Genomic DNA, 25,019 nt, shown 5'->3' on the forward strand with positions numbered 1-25,019 from the left:
CAAAATTAAAGTTGATGGTGCTGAGGATTTTTTCCCAGAATTAACAGATATGGAGGTAGAAGAAGTTGCAGAGGAACCATGGGAGGAAAGCTCTTCGGAGTGGAGCAAGGAAGATGTGCAGAATAGGCAAGAAGAGCAGGTGGGAGTACAAGAGTTGTCAGAACCCCAGAATAGGATTGAGTGTTGGATTAGAAGTTCTCAACAAGGCAAAAACACAACTACCGAGGGAGGTTTGAATTTAAACATAAGTATGGAAGATACTTTTGTTTTGTGCAAAAATGTGACAGAAGTAGGGGATGTCTCCATACAGCAGGAAAAGTCAGAAGACGTTAATGAAGGGAGAGAAAATGGGAAAAGTCTGGGAGGTGTTCCCATAGAGCATGAAAAAGTTGACTGCGGAAATGGGCTTATTAGGGGCCCGGATTTACATTTGAGGAGTGGGCTGGATCAAGAGGAGGAAAGATTAAGCAAGGGATGTTGTTTTGAAACAACATAAAATAATGTTGTACATTGTCAAACTCCAGTGCAGGTGGGGTCTGTTTCCTTGTCTTCTTATAGAAATTCGGGGATTGTACCTGGGAGTAGAATGGGAAAGGGCAAATATAAACATGTTTACTCAAGATCTAGGTTGAGGGGAACTAGGAGCTGTTTAGGTACAAGTTCGGAATATGAATATAGAAATGAGGAGGGGATGGGGCAGAGGCATTGGAGAGCTGGAATGTAAGTAAATTGTTAGGGATTTCATTTAGAGGGGGAAAAAAGCTTTTATGAATAAAGCAAATTCATTGGTTAAGGGGAGAGGAGCGCATGGGGGGAATTAAGGGGTGATGGATTTCAAGGTTATAACTGGATATAGATGACTAGTTGGAATTTACTGTCTTGGAATGTTAGAGGTTTGGGTAGGAGGACTAAGGCTAGAGCTGTAAGGAGGGTTGTTAAGGAGAGAAAGCCTGTAATTTTATTCATTTAGGAATCGAAAATGGAAGTGTTGACTCCGCTGGTAATGAGGAAAATGGGTGGTAATTTGTTGACAGCTTCGGCAGTTTCAGCAGCTGTAGGTTCTGCTGGAGGTCTGATTACTTTATGGAATGAAAAAGAGTGTAAGATTATAGAGGAAATCATTCATAGGAGGTTTGTAGCAGTTAAGGGTATTTTTTTTTATAGGAATAGGATGCCTCATTAAAAACCTCCCTCATAGTGGTCCTCTGCCCTAAGGTAGGACCAACTAGCGAAAGGAGGAAAATAGTGCATCAATTTATTGATAATAAACCAGATACATAAGGCTTAAAAACAGTCTTGCAAACTACATAAATTTAAAAACAGTCCTGAGGGTACTTTGCTCTTAAGGCTTACACAACTGCCTAAGCAAGGACAAAAATTACCCAATTCCTTCCTTTGCTAACTTATCGGCCTCACAGTTACACCATCTAGGAATCCACCTAACAAGAGCCTGAATAGCAGAAATAATAGACACAATTTCCTTGACAAAGTTTGACAAAAAAGCAGGTGCAAGAACTTGGTCTTTAATCCAATCCAATGCTATCTTTGAATCGCTTTCAATAATTAGTCTGCCCTTCGAAGCCCATTGTGATGAAACAAATAGGTCAATTCCTTTTTTGATAGCCTTCAGCTCTGCTAGGATAGTAGGAGAAGGACCGACACTTTCTGAAAACGAAAAAAGAATATCCCGATTCCAATCTCTGAGAATACCCCCTATTCCAGCATACATACCAACCGTACTGACAGCCCCATCCACGTTCAACTTAAAAAAATCCACTGGAGGAGGACTCCAACAAATCGCCTTCCTATTCATGCCAATGAACTCTGTTAGATTATCAGCCAAAGAAAGGTCAGCAATTAAAGAATCCACCTGAATAGGGATAAGTGTATATTTTGCCAAATACCATTTGGCTAACCTTAACCGCACAGTGAAAAACAATGATAATCTATCCAACTTCTTTTCCTCAAAAATGATCTCATTTCTAATCTTCCATATTGACCACAAGACTGCCCCCGGAATAAACTTCCACATAGCAGATTTAGGATTCGCATCAGCCCAAGAACTAAGCAGCGAAAGAGGGTCTGGAGGTAAAACTAACCGAAAACCCAGTTCCCTATAATCTTATACCAAAGTTCCCACGAAACTCGACATGAAATGAAAAGATGCTGGATTGATTCATCCTGCAGGTTACAAAGTGGACAAAGAATGTTTTCCCCTAAAGGAACCCCTCTTCTCAACAATTCAACTCTAACATCAACTTTTTGATGGGACAATTGCCAAATGAAGGATTCTACTCTAGGAGGAACTAAGCCCGACCATACACAGTTACTCCAAAATAAAGATTCATCATTAAAATTATAAAGAGCTTTCCTGCAAGCTTTAACAGAAAACAGCCCGACATTCAACCCATTCCACAACAACCCATCATCCAATGACTCAATAAGTTTAACATTTTTCAGCCTATCCAACAGCTCTACCAGCTGCTCCACCTCCCAATCACATAGATTCCTCCTAGTCTTCACACACCATTCCCATCCGGTTGAATCAAAACTCCCAAAGTCTGCAACATTACCCATTTTATTAGTAGAAAGGGCAAAAATTCTTGGAAAAAAAATTTTCAAAGGAAACTCCCCAAGCCATGTATCACACCAAAAGGATATAGATTTCCCATTCCCAATTTGTATCTTTGCATGAGATCTAAGACAACCTCCGATGGTATCATCCTTCATGAAGTTATTAACAATTCCCCTCCACATCCAAGAGTCATTTTGAGAAAATAGCCTTGTTAATATCCATGGTCTGACAGCTGACATTGTGTTTACAACATAAGAATCTCTTCAACATCGAATTTTTGTCATTTGCAAATTTCCAAATCCACTTACCCAACAAAGCTCGGTTTGAAACATTCAAATCAACAACGCCTAAACCACCACCACTCAACGGTTTGCAAATTTTATCCCAACTCACCCAGTGAATTTTCTTCTTTCCATCCCCTCCACCCCATAAAAAATTCGACATCATGGAATTTAACCGGTGAGAAATAGTAGAAGGCATCTTAAAAATGGATAGGTAAAAAATAGGTAGGGAAGATAAAACCGAGTTAATAAGTACTAGCCTACCGGCCATAGATAGAGAATTAGCTTTCCAGCCTGCCAATTTCTTGCTGAAATTTTCAATGACCGGTTCCCAAAGCTTTGCCGAGTTCTTTTTCTCCCCTAAAGGTAGACCTAAGTAAACAGTCGGGAATGAATCAACAGAGCAGCCAATATCCCTAGCCCAAACATCAAGGATGTCACTCTCCACATTAATCCCATACAGCTTGCTTTTTGCTAAATTCAGTTGGAGCCCCGTCAATAAACCGAAAATCCTCAAAACTCTTCTAACATTCTTTATCTGAGTAATTGAATCTCGACAAAAAATAATTAAATCATCTGCAAACTGCAGGTGAGACAAAGTAAAAGAGTTTTGACTGTTTCCAAAAGAAAACCCCTGAAAAAGACCCAAGTCCACTGCTTTCGACAGCAACAAATGTAGTAATTCCCCAACCATGTTAAACAAAAGAGGAGAAAGGCTGCAACCTTGCCTCAAACCTTTAGCAATAGGGAACTCTTCAGTAGGAGAACCATTCACTAGAACCGAGATAGAAGCTGTTGAAATGCACTGTTTGATCCAAGAACACCACCTCTCGCCGAATCCCATCTTTATCATTAACTTTTGCAGAATCTGCCACTCCACAGTGTCGTAGGCTCTACTAAAATCCACTTTAAATACAACCCCTTTAAGTCCTTGCTTCCTACAAGAATCAATACCTTCGTTAGCCAAACATGCACAATCTAACAATTGCCTTCCCGGAATAAAAGCAAACTGTGACAGACTAATAATATCATCGATACACGATATTAGTCTCTTGGAAAGAACTTTTGACAGAATTTTGTACAGGCTGCTCACAAGACTAATAGGTCTATAGTCTTCAATACACTCAGGATTACCTTTCTTAGGAATCAAGGTAATAAATGCATGATTAACTCCATGAACCCACTTCTTTCCTTTATAGAAATCTGAGAAAAACTCCATGATCTGATTCTTAAGAATTTTCCAGTATTTCTTGTAAAAACCCATGGTAAAACCATCCAGTCCAGGAGCTTTAGTACTATCCGAAGAAGAAATTGCTTGCCATATTTCTTGTTCCGAAAATTCCTCCTCCAAATATGGGCATTGAGATGTTGTTAACTGTGCAAAATCCAAATTCAAGTCCTCTGCCTCCAAGGCAGAATTAGAGTTGTATGCAGACTTGAAAAAATTATACACACTTTCTTTTATTTTTCCCGCATCCGAAATTAAAACTCCATCAATTTTCAATGAATGAATGGAGTTTACTCTATTCCTTCTCATAGCACTTAGATGAAAGAACCTAGTATTTCTGTCTCCACCCTTAATCCACCTACTTCTGGACTTTTGATACCAAATGCTCTCCTCGATCCTAAACAACCTCCACAGCTCATTTTTGCAGTCAACCCACTGATCCCATTCACCCTTAGATAAGATTCGACATTGAGACTTTCTTTCCAATTCATGTATCTTCCCTTAAAGCATCGAAATTGAATCTGACAACCCAAATTGATTACCTCCAGGCCATCTTTTAATCTGTTTTTTAGCAGCCTGTAGCATCCTAAAAATCCCCCCATTATTCCTCTTCTTCTTCTCAACAAACACCAAGTCTTCTACCCATCCATCAAAACCTTTTTCCTCTAAAAGATAATTAAAAAATCTAAAAGGTTTAGGGCCCCAATTGATACTAACATCTTCCAACAAAACTGGATTGTGATCAAAAATAGAATTTGATAGAAGGGACTGTGATATCTTAGGAAAATTGTTTAGGAAACTACCACTAATTAGGAAGCGGTCTAGTCTAACCCATGTAGAATCTTCTCTATTGCTACACCATGTGAAAGTCCCTCCTGACATCGGCAAATCAATAAGATTTGCCTGTTGCACAAAAGATCTGAAAATATCAATTGTATGCCAATTCTGTGATTTCCCATTTTTTTCTTGCGGATCAAGATACGCATTAAAATCACCCCCTATACAAACCGGTAGATCCAACAAACGAACAAAATCTAACAACTCCCCATAAAATTCATCTTTTTCAGATTCAATAACAGGACCATAGACATTAATAAAAGCGAATTCCTCTTGGTCATTCATATAATTTCCCACCAGTGCCAAGAACCTATTGTGCACATGCTTATTTGTAACTTTGAACACATTTTCATTCCACATAGAAATCAAACCACCCTTTGACCCGTGCTGGAGACACCATCACCTCCTTTAGGAAATTTCCTCCAATCTTCCTAGTAATCGATACATGACATTTTTCTAACTTTGATTCTTGGATAAAAAGCAGAACTGGTCTAACCTTCTTTACTAGCCTTGCAACAACAATATATTTTTCTCTCCTCCCTAACCCTCTAATGTTCCAAGATAAAATGTTTAATCTATTCATCAAAAAACAACACTCCCACAACCAAAAACCAACTCTCCAAACAGCAAAAAAGTGAGACTCTGCAAATCATCCATCCCTTGCTGAGTCAGACCCATCTTCCAGGCTTAAAATGTTTTCTATGAAAGTCTTCTTACCTTCCTTGAACGAAAGGCCTAACACCTGACAAACTTCCCAAGTAACCATTGCTTCCTCCACCACCTTCGAGAATTGAGGTGAAAAGACAATAGGTGAATTAACCAGATCCACTGCTTCACTAGTTAAAACTCTTCTCGCCTTTCTTTTAGTTCTTTCTGTCCCTGTAGCAGGAATAATACCTGCTTCCACAACCTCTGAGGAGCTATTCCTAATAAATGGTACCACAGAAGAGTTCTGATTATTAGCAGAATTAATAGCCTTTTCCAACCCACTTCCCATTTTATCTGAAGAAAACTGCTGAAAGTCTTCTTTTCTAGACAAGAGTTCTTTCTGTTCATTTCCAACCCAGTGATTTCTCACCCTCGATCTACTATAAAATCTTCTATAGCTGGCCATTCTCCTCTCTATTGGCACACTTTTAGAAGAAAGAAATCTTCTATGCTGAATCAACGTTCTGCCTCTTGAAGAAAACTGTGAGGATTCCTGATTAGGAGCTGACTGCATTAAATTAGGATTTAAAGGCTCAATTTCTTCACAGTCCTCGAAATTCACTGAATTCTCTTCTTCTCACAAAAAGAAGAATCACTACCCGCATTGAGAATCACTTGATTGACATCCTTAACCATTCTCAACTTCTTTTGAACAGCTCTATTGTTATCTATAGCTTCATCCCTCACTACATCTGTATCTTGCTCTTGAAAATCAACAAAGGCTGATCCTTTTTTTTATTTATTGCCCTGGCCCAATTCAACTTCACAGCAGGGCCCGCTGGGAAAATTTTTGTTATAGGAGAAAGAGACTCCCCATTTGAATCAGAATGGGCTTGGATACTCTGGTCCACAGCCTCTCGCAGCCCAATTCCTGCATAGTCCCCACAATAGTTAAAATCAAATTCAAATTTGTCTGACACCCCATTATCATTGGGCAGAGTGACAGACTTCTTTTTCAAATAATGTTCCCCATCTTCTTATGACATCCTTTCTAGACTGGTCTGAAGCCACGTGTCTACCTTTGACCGAAATCCTTCTTCTAAATTTTCCCTGTTGTCTTCTTCCTTCTCTAAGTTTCTACCATCGTCCCCCTTTGACACATCGTTATTGCAGCTGTTATGTGAAAAATTCTGCCTCACGACTCCAAAATCTTCAGAGATAGGATTACACCTGGTACCCACATTAATTTTAACTTTAAAGGATCTGCCATAAGAACCCACAATAACCGATTCTTGTACATCAAAAGGGCTTGCAACCCTTAACAGCATTCTAGCCGAAGAAAGATCATCTCTATTTCTTGTTTCCTCCAAGATACTCACAACTTTTCCCCATTTTTCACCAAGCTTCTCCAAAAAAGGAACACTCCAACTAAGAAGCGGTAAACCAACCAACTCGACCAAGCAATAAGCCAAAGGAACTCCATCTTCACTCAACAACGGATCTACCCAATCAAACCAGCAGTATAGTTTCTCTCGGAGACTCGACCATGCCTCTAAAAACTCTTCATTTGTGTTGAACATAATAATGCTGGCGTTCCTGATATATCCCCACCTTATTATCTTAACCTGGAATCCCTCCTTTGCCAAAGCTCTCTTCACCATATCAGGCTGAAAGGGATCTTTGATAACCCCTATTAAGGAGTTTTTCTCCCAACAAAAATCATCTGATGGGATATGCATATCCCAAACATTTCTTATTCCATTTGCATTCTTCTGACCTCCCTTATTCACCATATGACCTGGATCCAGGCTCCTACTGTTGACCACATTCACAACCTCCTTATACGATCTTTCATCTCTCAAACTTCTCGGTTTCTCCAACTCAGCCTGCAGTTCACCATTAACCTCTCTACCCAGCTTAAAACCATGCAACTGATTTCTTTTTGCCTCTGCTTCTCTTTTTCTGCCCCATTAACTCAGCTTGATCGATTCCTAGTGGATCAAAGATTTTTATCATTGTTCTCTATGATAACTCAAAGACTCCTTGAAAGGTCTGTTTCAGATCATAACAGCATCTTGCTGGAAAATAGGGGCTGGAATTGGGGCCCTAAACCGTTCAAATTGTTTAATTATGTCTTGGAAGAAGATGGATTTTGTAGGATGATGGAGGGAGAACTGGTCAAGCTTTGTAATGTGGAGAATAGACAACCAATCTCCAGTGTACTAAAAGGAATGCAAGATGCAGTGAAGAATTGGTCTGGGAAGGGTTATCTTGAGATCCCCGGGAGAATAAATAGGTTGGAGAAAGAAATTCAGGAGATGGAACTTAATCTGCAACAAGGCCTCTCCATGGTGTCTATGAAGAACCTAGTGGAAGCAAAGAAAGAGCTGTGGGACTTGTACAAAAAAGATGAATTGATTTGGCTTCAAAAGTCAAGATTGAAGTGTAGTTTGAATGGGGATAAGAACACTAGATTTTTCCACCAGTGTGCAAGAGGTAGAGGAAGGAGAAATGGTATCAAATCCATCAAAGTAGATAATGAAGACATCTCAGATCCAAAATTAATTAAAGCTTCGGTGGTGCACTTTTTCAAGGGGTTGTTTAATCAGGAAAATACATTGGAAGTTGAGGAGATGGACTTGGATTTTTTACAGCTATCGAATCAGCAGAGTATGGCACTCGAGAACCTTTTTCTGAAGAGGAAATTTGGGGTGTAATCGCTAATTCGGATTGCAATAAAGCACCTGGCCCGGATGGACTGAATTTAGGTTTTTTTAAGAAGTTTTGGTCAAGTCTGAAGTAAATTTTGCTGTTGTTTTTTAAAGATTTTTATGAGGGAAAGGAATGGGACATGGAAACCAATCATTCTTTCCTCTCTCTTATTCCCAAGATGGACAATCCGGAGGGGCTTGAAGACTTTAGGCCTATTAGTCTAGTTGGGGGTTTCTACAAAATTCTCTCAAAAGTTCTGGCTAGAAGGTTAAGCTTATGCATTAATGAAGTTATTAGTCCTTCACAGTTCGCTTTTATACCGGGGAGGCACATTTTAGATTGCTTGTTTATAGCAAATGAAGACATTGATTGTTGGAGGAAAAAAGGATTGCAGGGAGTTGTTTTTAAGGTGGATTTCAAAAGAGCTTTTGATACGGTTGATTAGAGGATCTTGCTGAAAATAATGAGTCAAATGGGGTTTGGAGCTAGATGGAGTTCTTGGATGTACAAGTGTGTTTCAACAGCTTCCATTTCAATTTTGGTAAATGGCACACCTACGGAGAAAATTCACATTACTAGAGGGCTAAGACAGGGTTGCTCGTTATCCCCTTTGTTGTTCAATTTGGGAGGGGAATTGCTACATTTAATGTTGGTAAAAGCAGTGAATAAGGGGCTGTTTTCGGGTTTTGAATTAGGCTCTAATGAACGTTCTTTCATGTTATCTCATTTGCAATTTGCGGATGATTTAATAATTTTTAGTAAGGCTTCTATTCATGATTTGGTGAATATTAGAAGGGTACTTTTAATTTATGAACTGATGGTGGGTTTGAAGTTGAATTTGTCTAAGAGCAGAATTTTTGGAATTAATGTGGGGGAGGAGGAACTAGTTTCATGGGCAAAGGAAATAGGGTGCATAAGGGGAGTTTTTCCTTCGGAGTACTTAGGTCTTCCATTGGGGGCCAAGAGGAATTCTTTTTCCCTGTGGGAACCGGTTATACAAAAAATTTATAATAATTTGGCTGGTTGGAAGGCCAAGTCTTTATCTCTGGCTGGAAGGGCTGTCTTGGTCAAATCGGTGTTGTGCTCTATTCCAATCCACTATCTTTCTATTTTTCGGATCTCTATTAGTGTTCTCAACAAACTAAACTCTATCATGGCATCGTTTCTATGGGGGGATCATCAGATAAAAAGAACATTCATTGGATTAAGTGGATTTGGTGTGTAAGCCAAAGAAGTTGGGGGGTTTAGGGATTCCGAATCTGCTGCTATTAAACGGGGCTCTTATGGGGAAATGGGTGTGGAAATTTGCTGCAGAGAAAAATTCTTTGTGGAAATCAGTTGTGTGTTGTGTTTACAATATGGATCCTAATTCTTTGATGATCCGAAATACTTGGACAGCTCGTAGTTCTTGGATTTGGAGAGGAATTGTTATGAACTTTTCAAGTGATGCATTTGGGGACTGTTTTAGGAGAAATTTGTGTGTTAGGGCTGGAAATGGAGAAACTGTTCAGTTTTGGCATGATGTTTGGTTGGGTTCGACTCCTCTAAAAGATAGGTTTCCAAGGTTATTTGCTCTTTCGAATAACAAAGAGGGTAAGGTAGCAGAATTCATATTGCACAATGATTCGGGTTGGGTTTGGGATATTCAAATGAGAAGGAATTTGGTGGATTGGGAGGTTGAGCAGTGGCTGCAAATTATCTCTCTGTTGAATAGCTCTTCTTTGTCTCTAGTAGAGGAAGATTGTTGGATTTGGTTGGGAAATGGAGAGGGTTGTTTTACAGCAAAATCATGCATGAAAACCTATTTTGATAGAGAGGGTATTGATCAATTAGAAAGTAATTGGGAACGGTATGTTTGGAAAGGAGTAGCTCCACCACGTGTGGAATCCTTTGTTTGGCAACTTGCTCATCATAGAGTTGCGGTGAAAGAGGAATTGCTGAAGAGAGGAGTTTCTGGGGTTGAAGACTCTGTCTGCCCTTTGTGCAGGAAGTACAAGGAGTCGGTCTCTCATTTGTTTCTTCACTGTGAAGTGGTATGGGTTTTGTGGGCTAAGTTTTTAAAGTTTTGGAGTGTTTTCTTTGTGGTTCCTGGTTCGGTGATGGACTTCCTAATTGCCTGGGATGACTTAGTGTCGCGATCCAATATATGGAAGTTTATTTCAAGAGCAGTGTTGTGGTCTGTTTGGAAATGTAGGAATGAGGTGAATTTCCAGAATGGGAAGGTTGATTCAGCGCGTTGTTCTTCATTTCACGTTTCAGAACTGTTTCTTGGTTTGAAACATCAGTTAAGGATGTTCATTTTCATTTTGATTCCTTGATGGGGGATTTAAAACTAGCTGATCAACATGTCAATCTGAATAAGAGGTATCTTCCTTCTTCTAGGTGGAGTCCTCCGATAGGGTTCTTAAAAGTTAATGTTGATGGTGCAATGGTCAAAGGTTGGGATAAGGGTGGAATAGGTGGCTTGACTAGAGATGGCAGAGGGATGGTGCTTGGGTCTTTTTCAGAGAAGGTAGGGGGAGGTCTTCCCTTACTCGCAGAGCTTTTGGCGATCAAGAGAGGGTTGATTCTTATTGAAGAAGTTGAAGCTGATCTCTTTTCAAATCAGAGGATCATTTTGGAATCGGATTCTTCTAATGCTCTGAAATGGATTAATAATCCGAACCTTAGTACTACTTTGTTTCATTCCTTGGTAAGGGATATAGCTTCTACTGTGGAGAGGAAGGGTATCATCACAAGGCTCATCTCGAGAGCAGCAAATTGGGAAGCGGATGAATTAGCTAAAGCTGGTATAGGCTGAACTTACGTTTTGTGTAATGGTTAAGGTGTTATGCCTTGGTAGTTCCTATTTAGGAGTTTCAGGGTGTGTTTTGTTTTCAGATATATGGTTTTCTGTTTTGTAAGAAGTTGTTAGCTGTTGAGGTGTGGAGGTGTATTATTGTTCTAATTAATAAAAGTTAGAGGCACTCTTTTCCTCCTTCAAATGTCCTTCATGTTATGTTTGTAACATGTAGGATAAGAAGGGGATTTTTAATGAGACCTTATTTTATCCAAAAAAAAAAAACCAATTGTTGAATCCATGGGGAATACTTACGCCTTCAGCTTGATGCTTAAGACACTAGTTAAAAGACGAATGGTTAAGGGTTCAAAACTTAGCGCACACAAATATTTCGTGAAGTTAATTAACATATAAACTGGCTAAACCCAGAGGTTGACTGGTTTTAATAGGTTTGACAACCCTCTAGCTTAACTGCCCCCTTCTACTCTGGATAGGCCTCCATTTCCCATTTAAACCGTTCGAACCACCAGTTTGTTCTGGTTCTTATAACACTGGCCAAATGTCACACACTAGATTCATTTTGTTTTAAGCATTTTATATTTTTTAGATACATTGGAAATTTTTATGTTTGAATCTAAGGCCTTATTTTAGGATTCCTTTATGATTAGAATTAAGTTTAATTATGGATGTTGAGTTTGTTCTACGTTGAGTTAGTTTCTAGTTGGAGTCTGAGTATTTGTTCAGATCCTAGTGGAACACTGCAACTAAGAATGCTCCATAAGCATAAACAAATTTAATATTTTATTTAGGGATGATAAGCATTTTCCGAGTGTTTTCCAACATAATTGCTACAGTGGCAGTTTTAAAGCAATCAACCTCAGGCATGTATGACTCTCAATGTTACTGGTTATCTTTGTAGTCGATATTATCATTCGTGTTAATTATCTTATTATTATTATTAGTTTATTAATGTTTTACTAAGACAAGTATTAGGATGTCTTATTTATGGGTATCTTATACTATTACAAGTCTTTGTTTTTAATTACTTGCTTAGCAAGTCTTTCGGTTGATATAAGAGGCAAACTGAGAACTGAATAAAACAAGTTGGAACTTTTATCAAGACCTAACAGATCTTGGTCTCTCTTTTAATGATTCCTAAGATTCCAGTCTCCCTTCAACTAGCTGAGAGGGTTCAGTCTCCCTTCGACAATCTAAATCATGAATCTAAAAAACAAGATTCCAAGATTGTAACCAAGAGAATTCAAATCTAGAAGCTACCAAGAGACTAGAATAATAGTAATTATTCTATAAGAGCCACAGAAGGAAAGGGTTTTTCATTAACGAACTTATAAGTTATAACCATCAAGACCTATGAGCTAGCACTCAGTTATGCTCTCTTTATAGTACAAAATGCATTAGAAAAATATGAGGGCCACATGTTGCTTTACATTTATCTCAGAAAAGAGGTCAATACAGCCAAAGAAACATATGGTTATAACAAGTCAAACTCTTAACTTTCTTCAGAATACAGACCCCTCTAAAATAACCTTTCTAAATTCATATACTTGATGCAGCACAAATCATTGTCCTCTTTCAAAAAAAATTATAAATTTGGGACAAGTACAAGGCAGTATCTGTTCAAAGAAAACTCTCAACCTTTTGACATTGAACGCTCACACCCCTGGCATTCATGGTGCTTGAACCCGGGTCCTCAAGAAATAACAACAATTCTTTTACCACGGAGGTCACTTGGTTTGTGTCATTGTCCTCTTTAATTAACATTGAAAGAATGGGAGGCTTTATTTTAAACCAGATATTATTTGCATGGTATTACACTTTTATCAGCGATTGTTTTCTTTTAACTTCAGCCTTAGTGATAAATAGCTACTCTAATAAAAGTCCGGTTATAACTATTCTTTAACTTCTGCGGCAACAGTTCTATTTCGATGTCCCAAACAAAAACAAATCAGTTAAGACTTTTTCTATCATGCCTATGTTTCTTTATCTGTTTTATTATATAGCATAGAGAACTCTATCAATTGCCTTTGAATATAACCGTGCAATCACAAATGCCCATATAAGATATACACCTAACTATAAGCTAGAAATACCATGATACAAAATTTAATCAGCTAGTTTTAATGCTGTCACAAAATCAAGGTTTAGTCCTACTGAAACAATATTAAGTTATTAATTACACCTTAAAAATATGTTTTCGATACATGCTAATTACTAAAAATGGATATTTAAATAGGAATAAAAAGAAAGAAACTTGCCTCTCTACCACATTTTTCATTTCCATCGCATATTCCCTTTTGTCAATTTGTGCACGCAATGCTCGGACAGCAGGACCTCTTGAAGCATTAAGAATGCGCTTTTGTAAATAGCACCTACGAGTACCAAAAGTCCCAATAAGTAAATAATTGGATTGCATTGTTTTGCTTAAAACAAACAAATTTGAAGTAAACAAGTAAGATGAGAGTTATTGCTTCTTCTGGTTTTTTTTCCCAATTATTGCTCAAAAAACAAAATCTCGTCCAATAAAAAAAACAAATGGCTACAAAATGTAACAAAAACATTCAAACATAAATGTTCGGTAAAAGAATTAAATTTATAAAACTTATCAAATTTACACACATTTTACTTTTAGGCTAAAGCCTCCCAAAGCAAACCAACACAATTGGCAAATATAACTACATTTGGGGAATTAAAGAAATTACTTATCCGCAATCTTTCCAATTTCACCACCAAGCGCATCGACTTCATGTACAAGTTGTGATTTTGCAAGTCCGCCCACCGCTGGATTGCAAGGCTGTAAGTAAAGAAAACCAACTTATGCCAGTAAGTATGGACCGAAACCAGGATTTTATGTTAGGGACGAATTTCTAATATTCGAAGGGACCAAAATATATTATCAATATTTTATCAAAAAAATATATATTATCAATAGAAAATATAAATAAAAATTTCAAAATATATGATAATTCCAGGGGTGAAATAACCATTTGACAATAACTATGGAATCCAGATCATCAGGGAATAACAATAATCTCTTACCATGATGTCGTTTAGTTTGTGCACTAAGGAAACTACTTAAATCAAATAAAATGATAAAAGAAAATTAACCAACCTGCCAAGCTATCCGGTCAATGTTTAGAGTAAGAAGCAAAGTTTTGGCCCCCAACCGAGCGGACGCGAGAGCAGCTTCACAACCCGCGTGCCCTCCTCCAACCACAATAACATCATACTTTTCCTCACCAGCTCCCACAGGCAGATTCCAATCTGCAAATTTTTGGAATAGGAAATTTAAATTTGAAAGTCCAATAACTACTCCACACAAAACCTGTTCGATGAAATGCCTGAATAGATAAACATACTCGAATGGGCAGTTGAAGAAGAGCAAAAGCAGCGGAAGGAGAATTTTTTGATCACGGAGAAACCAAAATTGCGGCGGGGAGGAGCGAAGGCGTGGTTATGAAGGCGAGAGGAAGGAGGGAATATGGAAGAGAAAGGGAAGTGGTGGCGCGTGAAGCGTGGGAAGTGGACGGATAACATTGACATTATTTTAGAGTTAGAACTATTGTTTATTTCCTCGGAGCGTAGGTCTTTAAACTGGTTATTGTAAGGCTCTCAGCATACAGGATAACAATCTTGTCAAAAGACCTATAGGTCCCTTTAAATTTAAAATTGCGTAAATTGGTCCTCAACAGAATGCAATTTAGTACCTATCAATTTTGAAAATCAGAAAAGGTAATTATAGTGTTGATATTTTCTACAAATTTTACTTAATTTTGATTGGCATAATAACAAATATAACCATCAACATTTACATATTAGGTCAATTTGGCATTAACTCTAAAAAGGGTAAAATATATAATAGTCACTCGACAATTGACCACATTTTTGTTGAGTCTTCCAATTATGAAAAAGTTATGAAATGATAACTCAACTTAAAAAAATAACAAGTTGGTTGTTTTATATATTAAAAAAAGTAAGAGGATGGCGTCAAAGTTAATAAAATTGATATAATAAGAAATTTAACACCCAACTTTCACAATTTAATTTAAGTTGATCCTAATATTAAAATATTAACCCCAAGATTTAAATATTATTTCAATTTAGTCCAAACACTTTGATTTCATTAGATCCATTGTGAATATGCACCTCCACCGAATAGTCCGACCACTTCTTCGACAATAAGAAAATTACTCTGATTGAACAAATTTAACATTGGCCCAGTGTGTTCAAAGAAATTATCCCCGAATTATTAGAATAAATATTTCCCATAGCTTGTTATTTTAACAGTTTTGGTTGGGCAACTTGGTATTTTAAGGGCATGTAACTCTGTTACAAATTTTGTTCTCAACTTTTAGAGAGAGTTTGTGTATGTACAATTGCTCTTTCATGTATATACATCAAATGTATATACATGGTGGAAATCACAATGGTTGTTACCTAAGTGACTTTCATGTAAATATACGTATGAGACGTAAAATCAATCTTGACATCTGAAACAATAATGGAGCAATAATAGTAAAATCAAATTAAAATGCATGGAGGTCATGTAGATGGGCATAAATACTAGTTTTACAAACTTTGATCCTAGATATTGGATTTTGGTACATTATTTTGAAGATGGCTTTCATTGTTTTGGCATTCTTGGCAGCCTGATTCCAAAAGTCATTGCAAACCATTTAAGGTTCCTGGTGACTACAACGCATCCGAAACTGGTTCCAACAAGGAAGCAAATTCCAAAACCAACCAAAACCCCTCTCCATTCCAATTCTATACCTTCAAAGGTTGAAGAAGATGGAGGAAGCGGGCTTTCCAAATCCTCACATTTTTTGGACAATGGATTTCCACACAGCCCCGCATTCCCATCAAATGAAGTGTTCGGAAACGTATCCATTTGTGTGCCTTGTGGTATTGGCCCACTCAGATGATTGTAAGACACGTTGAAAACTTCCAGGAAGTTGAGCTGCCTTAGTTGCCATGGAATTCTTCCTACAAACTGGTTATGGGAGAGATCCAAAGCTTCCAGGTTTGTCAGAGTTCCCATGACTGATGGAATTTGGCCCACCAGAAAGTTGTTGGACAGATTTAACAATTGAAGCCCTTTGAGATTTCCGATTGATTCTGGAATTTCACCTCGGAATTTGTTGCATGAGAGATCCATGGCCATGAACACTTCTATGATCTTTGTGTATTCCATGTTTATGCCTTTGTTAGTCATTGTCATTGAGTAATTATACTCATCTGGGATGGTTAGTCCAGCCATAAACATGTGATCATACAGATTCGCTTGCATGTATGACAAGTGCTCCACATGAAAACGTTTCATGGCATTCCAGCTTTCCATGTAAGACGACGGCAAAAGGCCGATGAATCCGTTGTTGGAGAGGTCAATAACACGTAGCTTAGGAAACACGGAATCGAACTCTCCACTCTTGATTTCACCCTGGAACCTGTTGGAACGTAATATGAGAATCTTCAATTCCGGAAGATTTCCCAACCAAAAAGGCCAAGTATCTCTGATTCGATTGTTCCCGATGTCAAGAAATTCCAGCATTCTGCACATTACCAGTGATCTTGGCAACTTCCCTTCCAGCTTATTCTGGCCTAAGTTAATCATCTTCAATTTGTTTCCACTCATCCAGGCTTGAGGGATAGGGCCATGAAAGTCATTGACATGCAAATTTAGCACTGACAGGGATGTGCTAACATTGCTTAAACACTGGGGAATGATGTCGGATAAGTTGTTTCGAGATAAATCCAGAACTTGAAGAGAAGCCATGCTGCAAAATAACTGTGGGATTTCTCCGGTGAATGAATTGTTCGAGGCCGAGTAAACCATAATGGAACGGGATGGGATTGGGGGAGAGCCTTGAAACAAGTTGGAGCTAAGGTCCAAAAGGAGTATATTAGACCAAGGGAGAAGAGTGTCAGTGGGAGATTCATGAAATCCTGTTAGAGAGTTAAAAGAGAGGTCCAATAGAAGTAGAGTTTCTAAGCTCATTTCCCATATCCATTTGGGCACCTGACCCTGTATATTATTACGAGAGAGATCTAGATACACCAGCTGGTTCTGGTCCCTCAGCAAGTTTGGGAACTGTCTTAGATTACACGACCCTAACCCCAACTCATTAAACATTGGAAGAATACTGGTATTGGGACTGGTTTCGGATACGGAAAGCAATGTGAAATTGTTTGAGGACAAATACAAAACTTTCAAATGTTTAAGTCTCATGAACTGGTCCATCTCAACTATACCACTCAGTCTATTAGAGTAAATCTCAAGGAGTTCAAGATTCTGGAGCCCAAAAATTGAGTCTGGAAGTGCCCCATCCAACATATTTGACCCAAGAGAGAGAGATTTTAACCAGGTAAGGTTTGCAATTCCTACTGGGAAGCCTCCAGTGAACTGGTTCTGGTTGAGGTCCAACACAACAAGCTGAGTCAGGTTTGCAAGAAAAGATGGGATGGGACCTTTGATTCTACAGAAGGACAAATGCAACTCATGAAGCTTGTTGAAGTTAGCAAACCAAGAAGGGATGGTATTGAGGTTGAATTTGTTGATGCCAAGTGAAAGAAACCCCATCCGAGTGAGGTTTGACAAAGAGGATGGTATATCACCTGAAAAAGAATTATTTTGCAGGGCTAATCCAGTGAGTTTAGTGAGATTACCTAACGACGACGGAAGTGGTCCTCCAAATTTGCAAGCTGTAACATCCAAGAATTTCAATGAATCGAGGCTTCCAATTGAAGCAGGTAAAACATCAGAGAAACTTGTAAACCCCACTGATAAAAACTTGAGCCGCCTACTCGAAAAGGTTGCAGGTAATGTGCCGGTGAGGTGCAAGTTGTTGGACACATCGAGGAACTGGATGTTTGGTAACTGGAAAATGGATGTTGGGAGCTCACCTGACAGCCCACAATGACTGAGATCAAGAGATGATAATGAAGACAAATTCATCAAGATGCTAGGCACTGGAGAAGATACAATGACATGGGATAGATGAAGGTGTTTGAGGTTGGTTAGTTTTCGTATCAAGCTCCTGAAATCCGGACATTCAAGTTCCGCTTCGTTTGATAGATCGAGTGAAGTCAACCTAGAGAGCGATGAGATTTGTAATGGAATTTCACCAGAAAAGACAGAATTAGAGAGATTAAGATATGTCAGCATCGAAAGATTGCCCAATCTTGATGGTATCTCAGAGAAGTTGAAGTGATTGTCGGCAAGATTGAGCTTTCGCAGATGAACGAGATGGAAGAGACTGCTGGTGGAGTTGATGGTGCCATAAAGGAAGCTGCTGCTGAGATCAAGAGCAGTCACATGACCAGTGTTATGGTCACACTCAATACCATCCCAGTGGCAACAATCAACCCCTTGAAATTTCCATCCCTCGGCCTTGGGATAAGCAAATGGATCGGCAGAAGCTTCTTCATCCACATTCAAGCTTTCCTTGAATTGAAACAGCGCAAGTCGCTCATCGCTACGACACAGCGGCTGCACTGAAGAAACACAAGGAGTGAATTGAAATAAACAAATCATGAAAGACACAAGAGCAAACGCCAGGGAACACCCCATTGTTTTCTTCCTTGTTTTATGAAAATTGGAGGCAGAAGAGCTTTTTGTAGACAAATCAAGCATCTGATTCTAAATGCATTACTTTCATGCCAATTACTACAGTGGATCAACGTTTGACTGTTGATTTTTCCAAGTCTTTGTGCCCCTCCCCGCCTTGCACGTCCTATGCATACGACTTTCAACCAAATAGACGCATAATCATGGTTTCATACTAGCCTGTCCAGCTGCATTGAAGTCGATGCTTGTCATTTCACTGTTAAGCAATTGGAATATCTTTTCCTCACCCAATTCTGTCCACTTCTTTTAGTTTTTGGTCAATTAGACAACGAACCAAATGCTAACCTTTCACTGCTATTGAACTACTTGAAGCCCTACCAAAAATAGCATCCAATTGAACTTCAGCAGGGGAGAGCAAACGATTTAAATCATCAGAGCTGTTTATCATATTCTCTTAGTATATGATTAAATATACTAACTCTAACAGTTTACCTTTCAAATAAAACAGAGTTAATTGCATTATATGTCCCCAACCTATAACCCTCATTTTGAATTGGTTCTTAAACTTTTGAATATTCCAATTTCATCCCCAAACTATGACTCTCATATTGAACTAGTCCTTAAACTTTTAAACATTCTAATTTCATCCTTAAACTATGAACATTTTTCTAAATTGATCCCCAAACTTCTAAATATTCCAATTTCATCGCCAAATTCATTCTAATATGTAATTAGTTTCAACCATAATTTGACCTAAATTTTGTTTTTTCGAATGATTTTATTAACAAGAGATGTGATTAGTATATACGTATAATTTGGGATGAAATTAGAATGTTCAAAAAGTTTGGGGACCAATTTAAAATACATTATGCATGTCATAGTTTAAGGGTGAAATTGAAATTTTCAAAAGTTTGAGGACTAATTTAGAGCAATAGTCATAATTTAGTGATAAAATTAGAATATTTAAAAGTTTAAGGAGCAATTTAAATTGTGTATCATACTTTGAGGACATGTGATGCAATTAACTCAATAAAATATTATCTTCCAACTTTCATCGTAGTAAATAGAGAGAATCACTTTTCTTCAACCAGATCATCTTTCCATGTGGGCCATCGCTTTTCTACAACCTTCGTCTACTTGCACTGTGTTGCAGAGCTTGCAGCCATCTGTTAGTTTTTCATGAAATCAAACCAAACCATTAATATTTCATAAATATATCCATGAATGACGACCTTTGTTATGGATTTGCCATACTAAATGGGATTTTATCTAGATGTTACTGTCGTGAGTTGTTTTCTGCACCGTCGGCTCTAATTAAGGAGATCCTCACAGCGCCGAAGGTGGGGACCAGAGTTTGTCGCAGTATGATGCTTGTTGGGAGAAACCTTTGAGCAAGGTTCAAATCTTCTTACAAGAGGAGGAAGATGATGCCGTGTCAGACACTTTCTTTTCCTCCTGAAGAATAAGAAATCGATATTGTGAAGCGCATACGAGACCTGATGTTTAAACCTGAAGGGTTTCTTGCATACACCCCAGCCAAAGAGACGCACTATTAACCCCAAATTTCAGTGAGATGTAGCATGTATGCACTTTTGTCATAAAATGACCCTTCGTTGTGTTTGCCACACTAATTTATCACTCCATTATTTTCATGAACGACACAAATAGTATCAGCTACGACATGAATAGATTCTTCCCTGATGGTATCTTCTCTCCATTGTATCTACACCTCATCAGTAAGTTTGTTAAAAGTATCAGAATCAATGAGGTTAACACTTGGTAATGTTGTTTAAGGTTGTGCTGATTCAAATTAAACACAATAGCAAATGAACTCAGATTTTGACTAAGAGCTCTCTATCTTAAGCCAAACAAATCAGTATCCACAATTTTAGTACCTGCAGCCGCTTAATGCATGAATATTGTTGCAACAGTTAAAACTCACGGCTAAAGATGCCTACATTCCCTCCAAGTCTCCATTTGCTGATCATGTTAAATATCATCCAACATCAAGATACAACACATACTAGACTACACAACTAATTACATAAAGGGAAGGGGGGGATCCTGATGGAACCTTTTAAGTCTATAAACTTCAAAAACAAGTCAACATCGGGTCTGGTTAAAAACAAAACCCCAGCCTCCAGCAACTACAGTTTCCAACAATAAAAGTAAGAGATGCTGCCCCGACACCTTACACTCCCATCATCTTCAAACATTGTACACCATGTCTACTTCCTAAGAGTTCTCGCCCAATGCCTTGTCAATTTCCTCTGCATGATCCCGTAGAGTATTCCACTGAACCAGAAGAAAGCCGAATAAGTAAAAAAAATCATCACAATCATCATGGCAGAGCATAAAGTTCATAATTTATACCTGATCCAGACTTAGAGAAATACCTATAAGGAGCATAAGATGTTAGTTCGCGAATATTAACAAAAGAGAGAAAAATACTAACTATAAGCTTCAGAAACTAAGGTTATCAACAACAAAAATACCAGCGTGCACCAAGATAAGCATGGAAAAAAAGAGAGAGAGAAAGGTGTCAAACTTTTCCAAAACAAAATTTCCCACTAAAAAATTCATGAACAATATATAACTTCTTCAAATAAGGATTTCTCCTTATATAGGATACAAATAACAGGGATTCTTAACTTTAAAAAGTCTATATATGTTGGTTGAAATACACTCACTAACCAAATTAATATTAGGAAAACCGGTGCTTTAATCTCAACAAAGAATACCACTTGCAATTTGGAGTATGCAGTGTCGGGAGATGCACACCTTGGTGCCAAGTCATAAGCAAATAATCATAATGCCCCTTGCCACTTTCAGGCACCTTCAATCAAACAAACACCTTTTCTGCCTAGGCAAACTCTTTTTCAAGGTAAACCGGGTTAAAAGGTTCCTCTAACTTAAGTGCCACTCTACTTTCTTTTATTATAACGTTTCTACAAGTAGTGGGGAAAAAACAATGTTAAATCTCCTGAATAATAAACAAAATATTCATGCACAAATTTTTTTGGAAGATGGCAGTGGATACATAAACTTTAACTGATGATGAACGTTAATAGAGATATTTGAAACTAAAAAGAAATCCAATTAATGTAAGTCACAAAAACAAGACAAACGGCAACGAATAACAAACTACTGGCAAAAACAGGAGTACATTTTTTAATCTAAACTAAGCCAATTGGGAGTAATAAAAAGGACCAATATGAATGAAAGTAAAAAACCAAACTTATTAACACTCAACATTACCTTTACACTTAGATTCAACCATCACTGAAAAATAGACCGACATGCTCAAGAAAGTAAAACATGTTTACAAGAAAGTGGTACTGAATACAACAAAATAACACAAAAATGGAATTCTCCTTCTCAGGCAAAAGTCTAAAAAGCTGTCTTTAGATTGCATCCAATAAAAAATGTTATGTTTTTTTATAACATTCCTCCGATTTTTTTATTTTTAGCCTAAAATTTTAGGTTGTACTGCAAGAACTACCCCTTCTCAGTTAAAACACCCATTTATAACATGTCAGAGATTGATTAAGTAAATCAAACTTCAAATCTAAACAAAATATAGAAACAAAGCACAGTTGAAATCATAATCTTTGGAAATAAAACAAAGAAGAGACCTTTTTTGCCAGGCAATTGCTTTCCATCCTTAATATAGAATTCACGAATATCAACCCAAATTTTGCCATTCCAGTTCCTCACTGAAACTCTTCTATTCCTAGATATCTGCAGCCCAAAAGGGGGGAAATTCACATTTCATTAACTTCGTTCAATGCAAAATTCAGAAAAAATAGGGAGAAAAAACGCTAAATACAAAACCCTAGAGTCGCATATGTTGGATAAATAAAGCCATCAAATTTAAGAGATCGTGGGAGAATGTGGAGAGTGACCTCGCAGACAACGATGTCGTTGGAATCATCGGAATCGTCATCGGCGGTTGAAAACTTGGAGGTTTTCATGGAAGGCGCGTGGACATCACTCGCGTCAGAAGAGTGATCCTTTCTCTTCCCTCTAAACGACATTCTCCCCCAACTCCTTTTCTTCGCAAATAGCTGTTCTGTATTTTGAATCGCTTTTAAAACCTTACCCAAGCCAAAAGGATGCTAAGCTACAAGTAATACTTCACTTCCTTTAAAAATAAAATCAAAGCAAATTATAAATTTACTTATTGAATTTTTATTATATTTTAAATTTTTGTAAAATACATTTAATACATAAATTATTAATTTTAATCTATTTTAATATTTAATTTTTTTAATTTTTTTAATTTTTTTAAAATCATATTTAAAATTTATTTTTTATTTATTTTAAATCTTATTTAAAATTTAACATTATGTTTTGATTTTTTTTTAATTTAAGTACTAATGGGTCACTCAAGAATGGATATTGATACTCTTTTCTATTTTGCCTAAATATGTTTATAGAATTTTATAAGGTATTAATATTGTATGAATATATTGTTGAAAGTCAAAATAACTTTCGGTAGTCTAATTTTCAACAAATTGGTTTTTTAAAGATTCACGGTTATTCGGTGGATTTGGTAGCAATTGTTGAAAGAAAAATAAATGGAAAATTTGTATATTTAATCTTTGTATTTTAGGATATTTACAAGATTAGTCCTTAATCTTCAACTATAAATACCATAACCCATTTAGCTTCAAAACCATCCTAAATCATTATAGTTTTCTCTCAATACTAGAGAATTTAGAAAGTTTTCTTGAGAGTTATTTTCTCATTTTTATCAAGAGAGAATTGTTATTGTTTTCTCCTTGTTAGATCGAGAGAAGTTGTAATTCCTATTTCTCATAGTGAAATTATTCTACCATTGTCCGTGGATTTTACCCTATATTATTTAGGGGGTTTTCACGTAAAATTCGTGTATTCTTTATCTTTATTTTCTCAAATTATCAGTTGCGATTTTGCTCTATTCGATAGCCATATTTCGTAATAATTAGTATCAGAGCCAAATTTGAGTGTGTAATATCTACTTATTATCTTTGTGGTTGCCACCAAAAGGTGGATCCTCCAATATAAGAAAGTAAAAAGATATTACACATTCTTTGAAGGTTCCAGAGAACTATTTCTATCTGTAATATAAGTTATGGCAACGAAATTTGATATTGAAAAGTACAATGGGAGAAATTTCTCATTGTGAAAATTGAAGATGAAGGCCATCATGAGGAAAGACGGTTGTCTAGCAGCTATCAGTTAAAGACCGGTAGATTTCACAGATGACAACAAATGGATCGAAATGGACGGGAATATTATGGAAAACTTTCATCTACATTTAGCAGATAAAGTATTGTCAAGCATCGAGGAGAAGAAGACAACTAAGGAGATATGGGATCATCTAATTGTATGAGGCCATATCGTTGCACAATAAAATTTTCCTTAAAAGGAAATTGTACACTCTTCGGATGCCAAAATCTACTCAATGACGGAGCACTTAAACACACTGAACACTTTATTTTCTCAGCTTACACCTTAAGATGTACAATAGGAGAACAATAACGTGCTGAACTTCTACTTCAAAGTCTACATGATTCGTATGATCAACTCATCATCAACTTGACAAACAGTAATGTCACCAGTCTAGTATTCGATGACGTTGCAGCTGTTGTTCTATAAGAAGAAAATTGGTGCAAGAACAAGGAAGACAAACAAGTAAATCTGCAACAAGCAGAAGCGTTGACAATGATGAAAGAGAGATCAACAAAATGTGGCCAAAGCAATAGTCACAAACATGGTGGATCAATATTGAGAAACAAAAAGAATTTAAAGTTCTACAACTGTGGAAAGAATGGGTCACTTGAAGAATGATTATTGGAGTCTAGGCAAAAACTCCAATCCATAAGGCAATACCGCAAACACTTCAGATGACAGAGATGCTCTATCTTGTGAAGCGTCAACCACCGTGGAAGGCAGAAAGAGATTTGCAGATATATGTCTCATTGATTCGGGAAAAACATATCACATGACCTCAAGAAGAGAATGGTTTCATCATTATGAACCTGTCTCAGGAGGATCTGTGTATAGTTACAATGATCATGCCTTAGAGATCGTTGGCATTGGAACCATCAAATTGAATATGTATGATGGAAAAATTAAAGTTGTTCGAGATGTGCGGCACGTGAAAGGCCTGAAGAAAAATTTATTATCCTACGGATTGTTGGATAATAATGCAAGCAAGATTGAAACACGAAAATGAATAATGAAGGTGTTTCATGGAGCGCTTGTGGTGATGAAAGGCGAAAAGACAGAAGCAAACTTATACATGCTGAAGGGAAAGACTTTTCTAGAAGCAGAAACCTCTGTTGCCTCATGTAGTTCAGATTCTACAATGTTATGGCATCAGAAAC

The 25,019-nt window shown here is 37.4% G+C and overlaps 4 protein-coding genes across 4 annotated transcripts in view; all 4 read right to left on the minus strand.

The window, feature by feature from the left end:
* LOC120168838 (tRNA uridine 5-carboxymethylaminomethyl modification enzyme MnmG-like) overlaps window positions 1–14,688 on the minus strand; it is a 35,381-nt gene extending 20,693 nt beyond the window's left edge. Inside the window, 4 exon segments of the mRNA XM_039177144.1 lie at window positions 13,337–13,450; window positions 13,781–13,872; window positions 14,191–14,342; window positions 14,438–14,688. Of these exon segments, the coding sequence (XP_039033075.1) occupies window positions 13,337–13,450; window positions 13,781–13,872; window positions 14,191–14,342; window positions 14,438–14,621 (542 nt within the window). The 5' untranslated portion in view covers window positions 14,622–14,688.
* Window positions 14,689–15,625: 937 nt separating this feature from the next.
* On the minus strand, window positions 15,626–16,397 carry LOC120168941 (putative receptor like protein 25). Its single transcript, XM_039177214.1, has 2 exons — window positions 15,889–16,397; window positions 15,626–15,830 (listed from the first exon to the last, which is right to left on the minus strand). The coding sequence occupies exons 1-2, from the start codon at window positions 16,366–16,368 to the stop codon at window positions 15,771–15,773; spliced, it is 540 nt and encodes a 179-aa protein (XP_039033145.1). The 5' UTR covers window positions 16,369–16,397; the 3' UTR covers window positions 15,626–15,770.
* On the minus strand, window positions 16,370–18,723 carry LOC120168682 (receptor-like protein 7). The gene is made up of 2 exons (XM_039177119.1): window positions 16,571–18,723; window positions 16,370–16,518 (listed from the first exon to the last, which is right to left on the minus strand). The coding sequence occupies exons 1-2, from the start codon at window positions 18,709–18,711 to the stop codon at window positions 16,398–16,400; spliced, it is 2,262 nt and encodes a 753-aa protein (XP_039033050.1). The 5' UTR covers window positions 18,712–18,723; the 3' UTR covers window positions 16,370–16,397.
* A 1,873-nt stretch (window positions 18,724–20,596) lies between these two features.
* Window positions 20,597–22,728, minus strand: LOC120165058 (RNA polymerase II transcriptional coactivator KIWI-like). Its single transcript, XM_039174673.1, has 4 exons — window positions 22,551–22,728; window positions 22,281–22,386; window positions 21,019–21,041; window positions 20,597–20,940 (listed from the first exon to the last, which is right to left on the minus strand). Exons 1-4 carry the CDS (start codon window positions 22,680–22,682, stop codon window positions 20,881–20,883), a joined length of 321 nt encoding a protein of 106 aa, XP_039030604.1. The 5' UTR covers window positions 22,683–22,728; the 3' UTR covers window positions 20,597–20,880.
* Window positions 22,729–25,019: the final 2,291 nt, after the last annotated feature.

The sequence above is a fragment of the Hibiscus syriacus genome, unplaced genomic scaffold (assembly GCF_006381635.1).
Source record: "Hibiscus syriacus cultivar Baekdansim isolate YM2019G1 unplaced genomic scaffold, ASM638163v2 tig00000329_pilon, whole genome shotgun sequence".
NCBI lineage: Eukaryota > Viridiplantae > Streptophyta > Magnoliopsida > Malvales > Malvaceae > Hibiscus > Hibiscus syriacus.